The 17,492-nt window shown below is 49.9% G+C and overlaps 1 protein-coding gene across 5 annotated transcripts in view; it reads right to left on the bottom strand.

Annotated features, from left to right (window-relative positions):
- The window catches only part of SORCS1 (sortilin related VPS10 domain containing receptor 1), a 501,652-nt gene that overhangs the window by 154,672 nt on the left and 329,488 nt on the right, over positions 1-17,492 (bottom strand). For all 5 annotated transcript variants that reach the window (XM_083149856.1, XM_083149858.1, XM_083149860.1 and 2 more), the window contains exon 7: positions 3,177-3,295. In XM_083149856.1, coding sequence (XP_083005982.1) covers positions 3,177-3,295 — 119 coding nt within the window. The remainder of the gene's footprint in view (positions 1-3,176; positions 3,296-17,492) is intronic.

Here is a 17,492-nt window from a genome sequence, read left to right as displayed (position 1 = left end):
GTGGTCCGGAGACGGTCACTGAGAGATATAGTGTAGGGGTCTGGGGATAGTCACTGATAGATATAGTGTAGGGGTCCGGACAGTCAGTGAGAGATATAGTGTAGGGGTCTGGGGACGGTCACTGAGAAATATAGTATAGGGGTCCGGGGATAGCCAGTGAGAGATATAGTGTAGGGGTCTGGACAGTCAGTGAGAGATCTAGTGTAGGGGTCTGGGGACGGTCACTGAGAGATATAGTGTAGGGGTCCGGACAGTCAGTGAGAGATCTAGTGTAGGGGTCTGGGGACGGTCACTGAGAGATATAGTGTAGGGGTCCGGGGATAGCCGGTGAGAGATATAGTGTAGGGGTCCGGGGACGGTCACTGAGAGATATAGTGTAGGACTCTGGGGATGGACACTGAGAGATATAGTGTAGGGGCCCGGAATGGGCACTGAGAGATAAAGTGTAGGAGTCCGGGGATAGTCACTGAGAGATATAGTGTAGGGGTCCGGACAGTCAGTGAGAGATATACTGTAGGGTTCTGGGGACGGTCACTGAGAGATATAGTGTAGGTGTCCGGGGATAGCTAGTGAGAGATATAGTGTAGGGGTCTGGGGACGGTCACTGAGAGATACAGTATAGTGTAGGGGTCTGGGGACGGACACTGAGAGATATAGTGTAGGGGTCCGGGGACGGTCACTGAGAGATACAGTATAGTGTAGGGGTCCGGAATGGGCACTGAGAGATATAGTGTAGGGGTCCGGAATGGGCACTGAGAGATATAGTGTAGGGGTCCAGAGATGGTCATTAAGATATAGTGTAGGGGTCTGGGGACGGTCACTGAGAATATAGTGTAGGGGTCTGGGGACGGTCACTGAGAGATATAGTGTAGGGGTCTGGGGACGGTCATTTAGATATAGTGTAGGGGTCTGGGTATGGACACTGAGAGATATAGTGTAGGGGTCCGGAATGGGCACTGAGAGATATAGTGTAGGGATCTGGGGACGGTCACTGAGAGATATAGTGTAGGGGTCCAGAGATGGTCATTAAGATATAGTGTAGGGGTCTGGGGACGGTCAATGAGAATATAGTGTAGGGGTCTGGGGATAGTCACTGAGAGATATAGTGTAGGGGTCCGGGGATAGTCACTGAGAGATATAGTGTAGGGATCTGGGGACGGTCACTCAGAGATATAGTGTAGGGATCTGGGGACGGTCACTGAGAGATATAGTGTAGGGGTCTGGGGACGGTCACTGAGAGATATAGTGTAGGGGTCCAGAGATGGTCATTAAGATATAGTGTAGGGGTCTGGGGACGGTCAATGAGAATATAGTGTAGGGGTCTGGGGATAGTCACTGAGAGATATAGTGTAGGGGTCCGGGGATAGTCACTGAGAGATATAGTGTAGGGATCTGGGGACGGTCACTCAGAGATATAGTGTAGGGGTCCAGAGATGGTCATTAAGATATAGTGTAGGGGTCTGGGGACGGTCACTGAGAATATAGTGTAGGGGTCTGGGGATAGTCACTGAGAGATATAGTGTAGGAGTCCAGAGACGGTCATTGAGATATAGTGTAGGGGTCCGGGGATAGTCACTGAGAGATATAGTGTAGGGGTCCGGGGATAGTCACTGAGAGATATAGTATAGGGGTCCAGAGACGGTCATTGAGATATAGTGTAGGGGTCCGGGGATAGTCACTGAGAGATATAGTGTAGGGGTCTGGGGATAGTCACTGAGAGATATAGTGTAGGGGTCCAGAGATGGTCATTGAGATATAGTATAGGGGTCCAGAGAAGGTCATTGAGATATAGTATAGGGGTCTGGGGATAGTCACTGAGAGATATAGTGTAGGGGTCCAGAGAAGGTCATTGAGATATAGTGTAAGGGTCCAGAGACGGTCATTGAGATATAGTATAGGGGTCCAGAGAAGGTCATTGAGATATAGTGTAGGGGTCTGGGGATAGTCACTGAGAGATATAGTATAGGGGTCCAGAGAAGGTCATTGAGATATAGTATAGGGGTCTGGGGATAGTCACTGAGAGATATAGTGTAGGGGTCCAGAGAAGGTCATTGAGATATAGTGTAGGGGTCCAGAGAAGGTCATTGAGATATAGTATAGGGGTCCAGAGAAGGTCATTGAGATATAGTGTAGGGGTCTGGGGATAGTCACTGAGAGATATAGTGTAGGGGTCTGGGGATAGTCACTGAGAGATATAGTGTAGGGGTCCGGGGACGGTCACTGAGATATAGTGTAAGGGTCCAGAGACGGTCATTGAGATATAGTGTAGGGGTCTGGGGATAGTCACTGAGAGATATAGTGTAGGGGTCTGGGGATAGTCACTGAGAGATATAGTGTAGGGGTCTGGGGATAGTCACTGAGAGATATAGTATAGGGGTCTGGGGATAGTCACTGAGAGATATAGTATAGGGGTCCAGAGACGGTCATTGAGATATAGTGTAGGGGTCCGGGGATAGTCACTGAGAGATATAGTGTAGGGGTCTGGGGATAGTCACTGAGAGATATAGTGTAGGGGTCCAGAGATGGTCATTGAGATATAGTATAGGGGTCCAGAGAAGGTCATTGAGATATAGTATAGGGGTCTGGGGATAGTCACTGAGAGATATAGTGTAGGGGTCCAGAGATGGTCATTGAGATATAGTATAGGGGTCCAGAGAAGGTCATTGAGATATAGTGTAAGGGTCCAGAGACGGTCATTGAGATATAGTATAGGGGTCTGGGGATAGTCACTGAGAGATATAGTGTAGGGGTCCAGAGAAGGTCATTGAGATATAGTGTAGGGGTCCAGAGAAGGTCATTGAGATATAGTGTAGGGGTCTGGGGATAGTCACTGAGAGATATAGTGTAGGGGTCTGGGGATAGTCACTGAGAGATATAGTGTAGGGGTCTGGGGATAGTCACTGAGAGATATAGTGTAGGGGTCCGGGGACGGTCACTGAGATATAGTGTAAGGGTCCAGAGACGGTCATTGAGATATAGTGTAGGGGTCTGGGGATAGTCACTGAGAGATATAGTGTAGGGGTCTGGGGATAGTCACTGAGAGATATAGTGTAGGGGTCTGGGGATAGTCACTGAGAGATATAGTATAGGGGTCTGGGGATAGTCACTGAGAAATATAGTATAGGGGTCCAGAGACGGTCATTGAGATATAGTGTAGGGGTCCAGGCTCTCCTCACCTGCACAAAGACGTATTCATCCTGGACAATGAGGGAATTGGTGTCAATGTACCCTGGGAATGGTTTGGTCCTCACCGTCTCCGAGCAGTTGTGCATCTTGCAGACGATGTACTGTGCATCTGAAACCACAACAGAACCACATTATACACATGTATCTGACATTATTCCAGCTTCACATGTACAAAGTCTCTTTAAGGTTTGTTTCCACTATTTATTATGAAAACACCTTAGTACATTCCATGCTACAGCCCTGTGTTAGAACCCTATGCAGCCCCACTGCCCCCTATTATACCCAACAAATTGATGCGCCCTTCTTCCAGCGTTATCCCTGGTGCAAAAGACCTGGCTGATATTCGCCTGAGAAGCGTACGTGTAAGAATCACCTGGAATTCCATCATTAAGCCTAGCACCCCTGCTGCGTGATGCACAATTTGGGGAGGGGTTCAGCGACGTGACTCCGGTAACCCCCAGAATGGCCTTGGTTCTCCAGAAATAGGAATATACCTGAATTTTGTGAACTAACCAAAACTCGGTTCAGGTCTCTTCGTCACAGCACCTCACCCCCTCCCCCCTCTCACCTCACCCCCTCCCCCCTCTCACCTCACCACCTCCCACCTCTCACCTCACCACCTCTCGCCTCGCCCCTGTCACCTCACCCAGTTCTCCTGAGAAGATCTGATCTGCACCGGATCTCAGAGTAGATCTCTCTGTAATTAAGAATTCTGATTTTAAAGCCAAATTTCAAAAGGGCGCTGACTTGGCCTTGAATTGAGTTGCAGTGTTTCGCATCCTCTCAACACAACAACTCAAGCCGATTCAGGCCCTTTCACCGCACCAAAAGCCATGTTTTCCAGTTTTTCCATGTTGCCGGACCTCTTGCCTATTGGGCCGGTGTAAGTGCCGATGGCAATAATGACAGTTCCGACTCTGGACAGAAAAACAGCGTCCGATTGGCTGCTCGCTTGCCGATGTACCGTACTCGCATTAGGCCTGCGGAAACTCAAATTAGCATAAGGTAGTAAAGAAGGCCTCTGCGGCATCACGCCGACACAGCACCGTTGTGTCGGCATGAAGAATCAGCCCCAATATGTCACATTACACATAACGTGCCACGGGCAGGACCCTGAGGATGCGTATACTGTACATGAATTCTGTCTGGGGTAGGAAAGCAATTCATTTCCAGAAGTGACTTATGTAAGAACAAAGGTAACCAGTAAGTTGCGTCTCGTTTCTAAAGACATAATGCAATGCTGCTGTAGTGTCGGCTGTGACAGGATGTCAGTCAGCGCAGGAATCCATCTTACATTTCCAGCAGACGGCTGGGTCGCTCACCCTGACTCCGCGGGTGCGCAGGGAAGCCGCCGGTGACTGTGAGTCGCCTTTTCCTTGAGCACAGGTCATGTGGCAGCGGCTCCGTTGTGGAGTAATTCATCGAGAAAGAGAAAGGGAAATGTGGGATCAGCGCGGCGGCCAGATGGAGATATTCAGGCGCTGACCTCCCAGCTCGGTATCAGACGTGATAAATGTTCTACCAGCTGCTGCGTGCAGACTCGCTAACACCTTTGTGCCCGCAGACAGCTTGCGCTCGGCTCCTGCTCGTTCTCTGGCAGAACACACATAGCCGCCACTATTAATAGCTGCACTGCTAACAACACAAGCCATAGGAATCTGTATTGTGGTTCTAACATGTTATATATATACTATATATAGATGAGCATCTTCTCAGCAACCCAAAGCCAGCTGGCAGCTACATGGCCTACGTGTCATTACCTAGGGGGAAATGTATCATAGAGAGAGACATAGCAGAGAGAGATAGCAGTCTATCAGACCCTAACTGTCATTTCTCAAACACAGGGCAGGATGCACTAAAGGAAAAATGTGGTAAAGACCCTGTTATCAGGGTTTTTACCGCATTTTGATATGCAGGAAAACTCGGGTTTCACTGGGTTTCTGCAGACCATCCATCCCTGACGCCCCCGCCAGCATCACAAACCCCCCCAACCTGTGACATTACGTTCGTTGGTTGCTTCAAGCAGCACAGGAGCTGCACTACTGGCTGCAGGGTGTCATTCATAGCCAGATGCCGGGGCCAGGTGACAGCAGCAGCGGCGCCCCCAGCGCCCTGCATCATAGATTAGATGCAATGGTGTCACTATGGTGGTCAGTGACGTTGTGCCCCCTGCTCAGTGGAAGCACAGTAGGGGTTATAAGCATACTTGCATACCCTCCCAGGAGTTGCAGGAGACTCCCGATAGTAGGGGTAGTCCCCCGCTGCCCCAGAAGAGTACACAGCTTTCCCGCTTGCTGCCCACTTCCTAGTGAATCAGGCAGGGTGGTGTGATAATTTCCGGCAACCACGAGGCTGCAAGAATCGGGAATGGCTAATGTAGGGTACACACCAGGACGACCTGCTCACGATGCACATCGTGAGCAGGTCGTCAGTGTCTCGTCCGACCCGCTCACGGTGACGCGGGGGGGCATGACCCACTCACGATGTGCACCGTGAGCGGGTCCGATCCGATGGAGACCCGCACCCGGCTGTATGGTCGTCATTGAGATCCTACCTGCAGCAGGTAGGATCTCAATAACGACCGACCCGCGGGACCGCGCATCGGATCGGTATCGGTCCACACCAGGTCAGAAAAGGGCCCAATCACCACACAATCTACATCCAATTGGTCGAAATTGGATCTAGATTGAGGGGATCGGGCCCTAGTCGTCCTGGTGTGTACCCAGCATGAATGGTTGGAACACAATATTGAGCCCCGCCCGTCACAGCAGAGCCCCTAATTGTGGAGGTGTCACTGTGTATACAGGGCGTAGTGGCAGCACAGAGTGATGGATGGTTGGAAGCAGTGCTATTTATCAGCAGGAACCAGCAGGAACTCAGTTCCTGAACCTGTAATTAATTATGACATCATCGGGAACTGGGTTGCTGAACCTGTTCTGTTCTATTTTTATTTTAGTCACCTTTGAGTGCTTTGGTTTGTAAATACAATCTCTCTCTCTCAATAATTACGCACCCATAGGCTTACCAGCGCCCGGTGGGTGGCGCTAAATGGTGAGCTAAGAAGTGAATTTAGGCTGCTTAGTTTATCAACCAGAATCAGGCCTATAGTGCAATCACTCCGGTTGGACGGGCGGCGCGGATCAGTGGCAAGGATAATGGGTATCCATATGTAGATCCAGCAGCCCCCACAGACTTTGCTAGTGGGGAGACATTGGAAGCGAGTAAAGGCCCCCATACACTATGAGATTTATCTGACCTGTAAAATTGCATCTGATTTCCCTTGAACTTCCCCGGGAACTTCCCAGGAGGCCTACATCCAATGTGACACTTGATGTGCCATTTTTTACATCCAATTTGTGTCAGATAAATCACATGTGATTAATCACAAGATTAATCTGAAGCAATTTGGATGTGCCATGAGATGTATCTGATGGGATGGCTCTAGGGAGTGGCCTGAACAGGGCTATATGAAGCAGGGGCCATTTTTACTCCCAACCCCTTTATGATATGGTTGGAGTTGCTACCGCTGCTTACATGGAAGAATGGGACGACACCCCTCCTGGCGCATGACCGATCCAAGCTGCGTCCTGCGACACTATCCAGCCTCGTCCACAAACATAACAATACGTCCAGATTTGCGCTTAGCAAGGCTCTATCACTCCAACATTAATTAACTTTTTTAAATGACTTTTTTGCAGTATGTAAATCAGCCCCCCGTCCCCCTCCGCCTCCATCGCGCGCAGGTTAATGCTGCGCTTTGTGTACACAGGAAGCCAGATACGCTGATTATAGGGTGTTTTATGTTCTCTTCACATTATATCTATTTTTACTCCTCTACAGATGTCGGCACCGAGAGAACGTCAGAGTAAATTAAAATCTTTTTATAGTCTCGCTCCTGCTGTTTGTTTCACATTAAAACGGAGAAGTAGCTAAATATTTTCCCCCGGCATCGGGCATCGCGAACGCGCCGGTTATTATACACGCCACTGACTATTACAGCCGGGTAGATTTACAGCGCTCGAGTCAAACTTTCACTTTTGGAATCAATGTTCCAATAACCATTGTATTTAATTAAGAGGATGTTCTGGTTCCTTACGTTCCCCGACTGCAGCTACTGGGAGAGGGCTGTAATGGGACACCGGCTGAGAGTGGAGCAATCCCACACACCAAGCGTAAAGGGCATAACTGGGTATGGGAAAAGGAGAGTTTCTGGGCAACTGGAAACCCCCCTTTTGTTTGCTTATGTAGTTTACAGTGCTATATCCACCAGCACAAATGTACTTGCAACTGCATATTACTATAGATAATCCTCATTATTCAACTAACTAGAGCCTTACGCAATACAACAAAGAGCTCATAAGTAACTTGCCATCTGCTTTCCTATATCCTGTGTCGGATTCGGCATGAAAAGCCGGCGGTCGGGATCCCGGCATTCAAAATCCCGAACGCCGAAATCCCGACAAGGGGGGGACGTGGAGCGCCCCCCCCCCTTGCGGGCTCGCTGCGCTCGCCACTTATTTATTCTCCCTCCGAGGGGGTCGTGGACACCCACGGGGGGAGAAAGTGTCGGGATTTCGGCGTTCGGGATTTCGGCGTTCAGGATTCCGGCATCGGGATTTTGAACGCCGGGATCCCGACCGCCGGTATTTAAACTGCATCCCCCTGTGTCAAACAACCTGTCCTACTATACAATAGCCAGATGGGGGTACATTTATTAATGGATTTGTGATCTCAGACAGGAATCCCATATCCAAAATCTAATAAACACAAAGGGCCTTATTCAGATCTGATCGCAGTACAAATTTGTTTGGAAAATGGGCAAAACCATGTGAACTGCAGGTGGGGCAGATGTAACATGTATAGAGAGAGTTAAATTTGGGTGGGGTGTGCTGAAACGGAAATCTAAATTGCAGTGTAAAAATAACGCAACCAGTATTTACCCTGCACAGAAACAAAATAACTCACCCAAATCTAACTCTCTCTATACATGCGGTCCCCCGATTACCAGCCCCGGCTCAAAGAGCATGTCAAGGCCGCGGTCCTCCAGGGCACCCTCATCCAGTGTAAGCCCGGTGCTGTTCCCGGTTAATTTTTGGGTTTTGCTGTGGAACTATAAGTCACAGCAAGTCTCTCCCACATACTGAGACTTGGGGAACCACGTGATTGAGGAGCCGAGTTTGGCTTGTAGCTTGTGCATCTGATTGGCCGCTGGGCTAGTTACTTGTGCATCTAGTTAGCACCTCAATGCACATAATGTACAGTAACATGCAGTTAACAGGAGAAGAGTGAAAAAAAACATGTACAGTATGTGCTATTTTGACAAATCAAAGTATATTTTTAAGGTTAGAAATATATATATATATATACTAGGTGATTTATCGCGCCCTACGGGCGCTCTTCACACCGTCGTAAGGGGCTGCGCCCCCTTAATTTGTGAACATTTGTATATGAGAAAGATGGTTAGAATTGTATGTAAGATGCCTGTATTGCAACTTGAGTTATAGGTGAAATGTGTTAAATAGAGAGCATATGATGTGGAAGGGGGTGTGTATTGTTTTGTTTAATTAAAAAGCGGTTACAGAGTAAGATGTACATTGATAGTGTGGATGGTACAGTGACATTTCTGGGTGTGGGGGGGGGGCTGTGTGTGCATGTTGTTTAGGTGTGTGTGTGCAATAATATAGTAGGGTGTTTTTGAGTCAGCGGCTCCCCACTGGCGGAGGTCACGACACAGGAACACAGGAGGCTGGGTAGTGATAGGGGTGTGTGGGAATAAGGGGGACTAAAGAGGAGGGTGGGAGATACTGTGCAGCTTCTGCCAGTGGGTGAGGGTCCAGTGTGGCAGTACAGGAGTACAGGATGGTGGCCCTGAGTCAGTGTCTCCTCCTACTGGGTGGGAGTTAGGGCACATGAGAGCAGGAGGCTGGGCTATGAGGCATGATAGGGGCATGTGGGCAAAACAGCGTCAGCGACTCCCCAGTGGTGGAAGTTACGGTTCAGGAGAGCAGGAAGCTGGGTAGTGATAGGGGTGTGTGAGTATACGGGGGACTAAAGAGGGGCTTAGGGGTGCCGTGAATTGTGGGAGGGGCGTGGGGGGTGCCGTGAATCAAGGGAGGGAGGGGGCGCAGGTGTCCGTGGATCGCGGGAGAGGGCGGGGGCCCGCAAAGCGTGGGAGGGGGCGTGAATTGCGGGAGGGGGGGGGGGTTGCGAATTGCGGGAGGGGGGTGTGTGCGGGGGGTGGCGTGAATCGTGGGAGGGGGGGGGGCACGGGGCGCGATAAATCACCTAGTTGGTTATATATTCTTGTAGAAGGATGGTAGGATGTTGCTGTCATTCAGAATGCATTTACATAAACAGTAATAGTAGCAGTAAAAGATCTGACTTAAAACACCTACAGTAAAACAGAACAGGTGTTATATATTATACAAAGAATTGGTTGATGATGTCTAGGTTGACGTGCACATAATTGTCACTGTAAAAAAATTGCTACAAGAAAAAATCAACACAGAAAGGTCAACACATGTAAATGTTGACATAAGTGTGGCACTTCATTGGTGTCCATGTCGACACATGAGAATGAATATGAAAACATTCAAAAAAGAAAAATAAATCTTCAAAAACTCATGTCAACCTTTTTTATTGTCGACCATAGCCGTGTCAGTGTTTTGCATGTGCCATTTAATCCTGGGGTTGCCGTGAATCGCGAGCGGGGGTGGGGGGGGGGGGGAGGAGGTGAGGTGTGTCCGCGAATCACGGGAGGAGGGGTCGTGGGTGGATGCCGTGAATTGCGGGAGGGGGGGTCGCGGGGGGGGTGTGGGTGCCGCGAATCGTGGGAGGGGGGACGCTGGGGGTTGTCGTAATGACAGGGGGGGAATCGCGGTAGGGGGGGTCGCGGGGGGGGTGGGGGGTACCGCGAGGAAGGGGGGGCCTAGGGGTTTGGCACAAATTGTGGGAGGGGGGGTCGCGGGGTGCCACGAATCGCAGGATGGGGTGTGTCACGGGGTGGGGCCGCAAATCGCGGGAGTCGCTGCGAATTGGGGGGTTGTGCTGTGAATCGCGGGAGGGGGGTCGCCGGGGGGTGCCGCGAATCGCCACAAGAAAAAAATCAACACAAAAAGGTCAACACATGTAAATGTTGACATAAGTGTGGCACTTCATTGGTGTCCATGTCGACACATGAGAATGAATATGAAAACATTGAAAAAGTGAAAAATAAATCTTCAAAAACTCATGTCAACCTTTTTCATTGTCGACCATAGCCATGTCAGTGTTTTGCATGTGCCATTTAATCGTGGGGTTGCCGTGAATGGGGGGGGGGGGGGGGGCACATTGCTCTGTTTCTGGACTTTCTTCTTAATTTATGGATTACCATCACCTGTGCTTATCAATTACCCTGTTTAAAACAGGTGACGACAATCATAAATTAAGATGGAAGTCCACAAACAGAGCATTCTGTCCCTCCTGGAGAGGGTCATGTTGGGAGGTATGGAGGTGTGGGGCGCTCACCTGGAGTGTCTGGTGAGTAGCTGTGTCTTTGCTGTGTAACATGTGGAGAGGCAGACCCTGGCAGTCTGGCACTGTGGGCTCACTGGGCTGGTTCTCTGTCGTGTGAGTCAGTCATGTGAGTCAGAGGCTCCACCCAGCGTTACAGCTTCAGGCACACTTTGAGTGACAGATGTAGCCAAATATATAAGAGATGTGTAATACAAATGTGCTGTAATTTTGCACTTGGAAATGAATGTAAACATTGGCGATAATAACTCACCCAAACAAACCAGCTCTAATTATGACGACTTTATTGAGCAGTTGTGTGTGATACTACGAACTTGGAGCCCATTACTTGGCCTGCAACTGTAATACAGTAAATCCGTTGCATTTCGGTTGGTCTGAATAAAGTGGACGCTTACTGGTCTAAAAACTGTGAGTTGCATCTGATTTGCAAACAAAGAGTAAAAGTTACGCGTCATTATATTATCTGGGCTTCGGAAATATGTCAGACTTTCTAGCGCCCGACTTTCAGGCGGCTTTTCGGGGCTGCTAAAACCGGTTCTCATTACATCCCAGCCCACGCCTTTTTCCCACTGTATTTTTGGAACCAGCGCCTGTTTAAAGTAACCAATCGTGTTACTACTCTGCCGATGCATGGGAGCTTAGTAAATTTACCCAATACTGTCAAAGAGAGAAGGAAAATATTTTCCTGTCAACTTTTTGCCCAGCAATCCTGCTCAGTTACCCAGTCAGAAGCATAAGGGGGGGCGATGTCATACACGGGCTTTTGTTGTGCAGGTTGATGTGTCTCCGTGGAGACTGTGCAGCGTCGCGGCAAGTGACATCCCTGCAGTCCCGTGTATTAGTGGTAATTGCCCGTGGGAGGCTACTGATGTGTGATTCCAGGTTCCCCGCCATCTAGGCCTTATTTGCATCTGACAGCTACGACTGCACTAACAGACAGCAGACTTATAATCATTTTATGAGATGCCGATCCACTGGAGATCCGCACAGTTATACCATTGCTTCATTTGCAACATTTAAGCCTTATTAGTGCCAGTTAAGGCGTATTGTCCCCGAATTCATTACCATGGTTGCCACCCCAAATTAATGTGCATTGCTTTTCTGTACATGGGTGCTATGAGGCTGCTCAAAACATGTCGCGCAAACACGTCTGTATCTGCTTATAAGCAATAACCCTGCAAAAGTAGCATGTACCCGGGTCACTGGCTGTAAGTGTCTCAGACACGTTGTATGCTACAGATGTGTCCACAAACATCTATCCTCCCTGTGACAAGTTGCACAAGCAGCTGCTGCCGGTAAAAATTATATGCCTATATTCAGTGTGTGACTCAGGCGTGGATTTAAAGGGGTGCATAAACATAGTCCCTTATAAAAAAAAAACCTTGCTCTTACGGCCAAGGTGCCAGGATTGTGCTCCTCTGAGACCTCACCACGGCGTGTGCTGCAAGCCTATCCCACATGAAGGGACTTGGAGAACCAAAAGTCCCAGCATGCGGGGCATTAAAGGACACGCTGACTTGTTGTGCCACAGCATGACCAATGTTACAATAAATTCACAAATACACCCAGAAGAGTACATCTTTAATATCATACATGCACACACATTCATGCACCCCCCCACAGCTTCACACTAACTGCCCCATTCACAGCCTAACCCTAACTGCTGCCCACAGCCTAACCTAAACTGCCCCCCCACAGCTTAATACTAACTTACCTCCCTCCACAGTCTAATCCTAACTGCTGCCCGTAGCCTAACCCTAACTGCCCCCCCACAGCCTAACCTAAACTGCCCCCCACAGCCTAACCCTAACTGCCACCTGCAGCCTAACCCTAATAGCTGCCCACAGCCTAACCCTAACTGCCACCTGCAGCCTAACCCTAATAGCTGCCCACAGCCTAACCCTAACTGCCACCTGCAGCCTAACCCTAATAGCTGCCCGCAGCCTAACCCTAACTGCCACCTGCAGCCTAACCCTAATAGCTGCCCACAGCCTAACCCTAACTGCCACCTGCAGCCTAACCCTAATAGCTGCCCGCAGCCTAACCCTAACTGCCACCTGCAGCCTAACCCTAACTGCCCCCCCCGCAGCCTAACCCTAACTGCCGCCCGCAGCCTAACCCTAACTGCTGCCCGCAGCCTAACCCTAACTGCCACCCACAGCCTAACCCTAACTGCCGCCCACAGCCTAACCCTAACCTCCCCCTCCTGCAGCCTAACCCTAACTGCCACCCGCAGCCTAACCCTAACTGCCACCTGCAGCCTAACCCTAACTGCCACCTGCAGCCTAACCCTAACTGCCACCTGCAGCCTAACCCTTACTGCCACCTGCAACCTAACCCTAACTGCCACCTGCAGCCTAACCCTAACTGCCACCCACAGCCTAACCCTAACTGCCACCCACAGCCTAACCCTAACTGCCACCTGCAGCCTAACCCTAACTGATCCCCACAGCTTAACACTAACTGACTCCCTTCTTGGTGCATCTCCCACAATCCTTTGATAAATAGTTGATGCTATACAAGAGATTTTGAATAACAATAATTCTGTAATAGTAGTAACAAATACAGCCACATGGTGTCCCGGTGATACAGGCACAGATCAGCCCTCAGTCAGTGGTATGCCTGTGATACGGGCACAGATCAGCCCTCAGTCAGCGGTGCGCCTGTGATACGGGCACAGATCAGCCCTCAGTCAGCGGTGCGCCTGCGATACGGGCACAGATCAGCCCTCAGTCAGTGGTATGCCTGTGATACAGGCACAGATCAGCCCTCAGTCAGTGGTATGCCTGTGATACGGGCACAGATCAGCCCTCAGTCAGCGGTGCGCCTGTGATACGGGCACAGATCAGCCCTCAGTCAGCGGTGCGCCTGCGATACGGGCACAGATCAGCCCTCAGTCAGCGGTGCGCCTGTGATACGGGCACAGATCAGCCCTCAGTCAGCGGTGCGCCTGTGATACGGGCACAGATCAGCCCTCAGTCAGCGGTGCGCCTGTGATACGGGCACAGATCAGCCCTCAGTCAGCGGTGCGCCTGTGATACGGACACAGATCAGCCCTCAGTCAGCGGTGCGCCTGTGATACGGGCACAGATCAGCCCCTAGTCAGCGGTGCGCCTGTGATACGGGCACAGCTCAGCCCTCAGTCAGCGGTATGCCTGTGATACGGGCACAGATCAGCCCTCAGTCAGCGGTAAGCCTGTGATACGGGCACAGATCAGCCCTCAGTCAGCGGTGCGCCTGTGATACGGGCACAGATCAGCCCTCAGTCAGCGGTGCGCCTGTGATACGGGCACAGATCAGCCCTCAGTCAGCGGTGCGCCTGCGATACGGGCACAGATCAGCCCTCAGTCAGCGGTGCGCCTGTGATACGGGCACAGATCAGCCCTCAGTCAGCGGTGCGCCTGTGATACGGGCACAGATCAGCCCTCAGTCAGCGGTGCGCCTGTGATACGGGCACAGATCAGCCCTCAGTCAGCGGTGCGCCTGTGATACGGACACAGATCAGCCCTCAGTCAGCGGTGCGCCTGTGATACGGGCACAGATCAGCCCCTAGTCAGCGGTGCGCCTGTGATACGGGCACAGCTCAGCCCTCAGTCAGCGGTATGCCTGTGATACGGGCACAGATCAGCCCTCAGTCAGCGGTAAGCCTGTGATACGGGCACAGATCAGCCCTCAGTCAGCGGTGCGCCTGTGATACGGGCACAGATCAGCCCTCAGTCAGCGGTGCGCCTGTGATACGGGCACAGATCAGCCCCTAGTCAGCGGTGCGCCTGTGATACGGGCACAGATCAGCCCTCAGTCAGCGGTGCGCCTGTGATACGGGCACAGATCAGCCCTCAGTCAGCGGTGCGCCTGTGATACGGGCACAGATCAGCCCTCAGTCAGCGGTGCGCCTGTGATACGGGCACAGATCAGCCCTCAGTCAGCGATGCGCCTGTGATACGGGCACAGATCAGCCCTCAGTCAGCGGTGCTGCAACTGTCATCACTGTGTATCAGTGCTGGGACAAGAGAGCAGCCACCAATGACTCAGCCATCACACGCGTCTTCTGTACCCTGCCTACGGTTATTCTGTCCCTTCCCCCATACCGCCGCTGTGGGGAGGGTTAGAGTTAGGGAATGGCCGGGGGAAGCTAAGTGCTGTATACTTACCTGACAACTGTTTGGATTCCCTTTTTTGGGATGCCGGTGTTACCATCCTGACCACTGGCCATCTGTATATATCACGTATACCGACTTCATGTTGAATATGTGATGTTGCCCAAAGCAACCAATCAGAACCAATTAGATTCTACTTAAATAATAGATAGGATGGTGCTATGGGCAACCAATCAGAATCAATAGAACTCCCTCCTTAGTAAATAGGGATGTGATTATTAGGTTGACACTGTCTAGGTCGACAGTCAACACGCATTATGGTCAAAAGGTCAACCTGAAAAATGTTGACATGCAGAAAAGGTCGACATGAGTTTTTTAGTAAATTTTTTTTACAACCAACTTGTTTATACTTTACCATCCCCGTGGGCACAATGGGAGAATAAAATAGTGCGCCGTGCATGCTCCGTGCCCGAAGCATGGTGACTGCAATAAACAGACACCCAAAAAGTGAAAAACTAATGTCAAACTCGTCCATGTCGACCATTTTTCATGTCAACATTTTGCTTGTGTCGACCTCTTGACCATAACGACCAAACACATACTGGCCTTTTTTGATGTGTCGACCTATTGACTGTCAGCCAATAGTAGTTGACCTTTTGACTTAGAGCAGAAACTGTCGACATAACAACATGTACCAAATAAAGAAACCCGTACGTGCTGGCACTACAGAAATCAGTAATGTCTAAGTCAGGCATGGCTAAACTGTGACCTTCCAGCTGTTGTGAAACTACACATCCCAGCATGCCTTGCAACTGTTTCAGCATTCCCTAGTAGCAAAACTGTGGCAAGACATGATGGGCAAGTGGTTACTGAGCCGGCCCATAACCCCCCTCTACATAGTGTTATAGGATGTCGGAATGCAGCCACAGTCATAAATCAGCCTGCCGCAATTACCTATTTATAGCTTTCCGTCTTATGTAGAAACATTTCATGCATAATAATTACAATATGATCCAATTAATTTGTTACAGTAACACAGTTCACGGCCGTCCGGATTCCGCGCAGCCCCCCCCCCCCCCCCCCCCGAGTACTGTAAAGTCGGGAAATATATGCAGACAATAAGAAACCTCGCACGTCCGCCGCGGCTCAGGCCGCACAAAGGAAAAGCTTCTCTTTTATTTATTTTTATTTTAATTGAATTTAATATCTGCCGATCTGTAGCTAGAATTAAGCCATATAATGCCGGCCAAATCCTAAATCTGTCCCCGGGAATGGAAACGCTTTCTCGGAGCGAGAGAGAGAGAGAGAGAGAGAGAGAGAGAGAGAGAGAGAATTTTAAAAGGTTCATATAAAATGATTTGAAATGCTGTGATTAGCATAAGAAAGATAAAAATGAATTTGCACTAAAACTTTTCGCTGCACTTGAGCAGAGTTCTAGTATACAGTAGTGCGGCTCGTCGCCGTAGTGCTTGGTTGCGTAACCTGGAGGGGGGTCAGAGATGATTAAACTGCAAACTTCCGTTCCCTAAATCAAAAGCTGTTTAAATGCTCCATCCACAGAGACCAAATTCAGGACATTATACCCTGAAATGACATATTACACACAGCAGGACTAAATAAATGGGACCCAGCACCGCTCAGCCTGATTGGACGGCCGGTATGTAACACTGAGCCCGCTGGGCTCAGAGTCAATTGGGTGATATGTGAGGGGTAAACACTTGGAAAGTTTGACGTTTACAAAATATCAACACAGTCAAAAGGGTGGCATGGAAATGGTCGACCCAAATAAGGTTGACAGTTTTTTTGTTTTCTTTTTGGAGGGGGATGTAATATTTAACGGTAAATCACATGTAACCTCAATTACTGCTTCACTCGGCGCAATGCGAACAAGGTGCTACGCTCCGTAACCGCTGCACCCGGCATAGATTACAATTCCCATTCAGAGTCCATGTAGAGGGTGAAAGTAAAAAAAATACAAAAAAAAAAACAACAACATGTGTTGACCATATGTGTTAAGCATTGTCATGTTATCCAATAGAATCTGTCAATCTTTTGTGCCTGGTGACCTTAAACACCAGCCATCTTGACTTTAGAATCATGTTGCCTTAATGCATGTCGACCATTTTTGTTCAACCGACTGACGATCCATCTAATACTTGTCAAACTAACAACCAGATATCAGATACTAGGCTGCCCTCTCAGTTATGTCACTGGTTCCTAGTGACTGGATAGGCTGCCCTCTCAGTGATGTCACTGGTTCCTAGTGCTTGGATAGGCTGACCTCTCAGTGATGTCACTGACTCCTAGTGACTGGGTAGGCTGCACTCTCAGTGATGTCACTGACACCTAGTGACTGGGTAGGCTGCACTCTCAGTGATGTCACTGGCACCTAGTGGCTGGATAGGCTGCACTCTCATTGATGTCACTGGCTCCCAGTGACTGGATAAGTTGCAATCTCTGTAATGTCGCTGGCTCCTAATGACTGTATTGGCTGCACTCTCAGTGATGTCACTGGCACCTAGTGACTGGATAAGCTGCAATCTTTGTGATGTCGCTGGCTCCTAATGACTGTATTGGCTGCACTCTCAGTGATGTCACTGGCACCTAGTGACTGGACAGGCTGCACTCTCAGTGATGTCACTGGCACCTAGTGACTGGGTAGGCTGCACTCTCAGTGATGTCACTGGCACCTAGTGA

This window comes from Crinia signifera, chromosome 6, assembly GCF_055691185.1.
Source record: "Crinia signifera chromosome 6, ASM5569118v1, whole genome shotgun sequence".
Classification (NCBI taxonomy): Eukaryota; Metazoa; Chordata; class Amphibia; order Anura; family Myobatrachidae; genus Crinia; species Crinia signifera.
The sequence above is the reverse complement of the archived record's forward strand: the minus strand, read 5'-3'. Positions and strand labels throughout refer to the sequence as shown.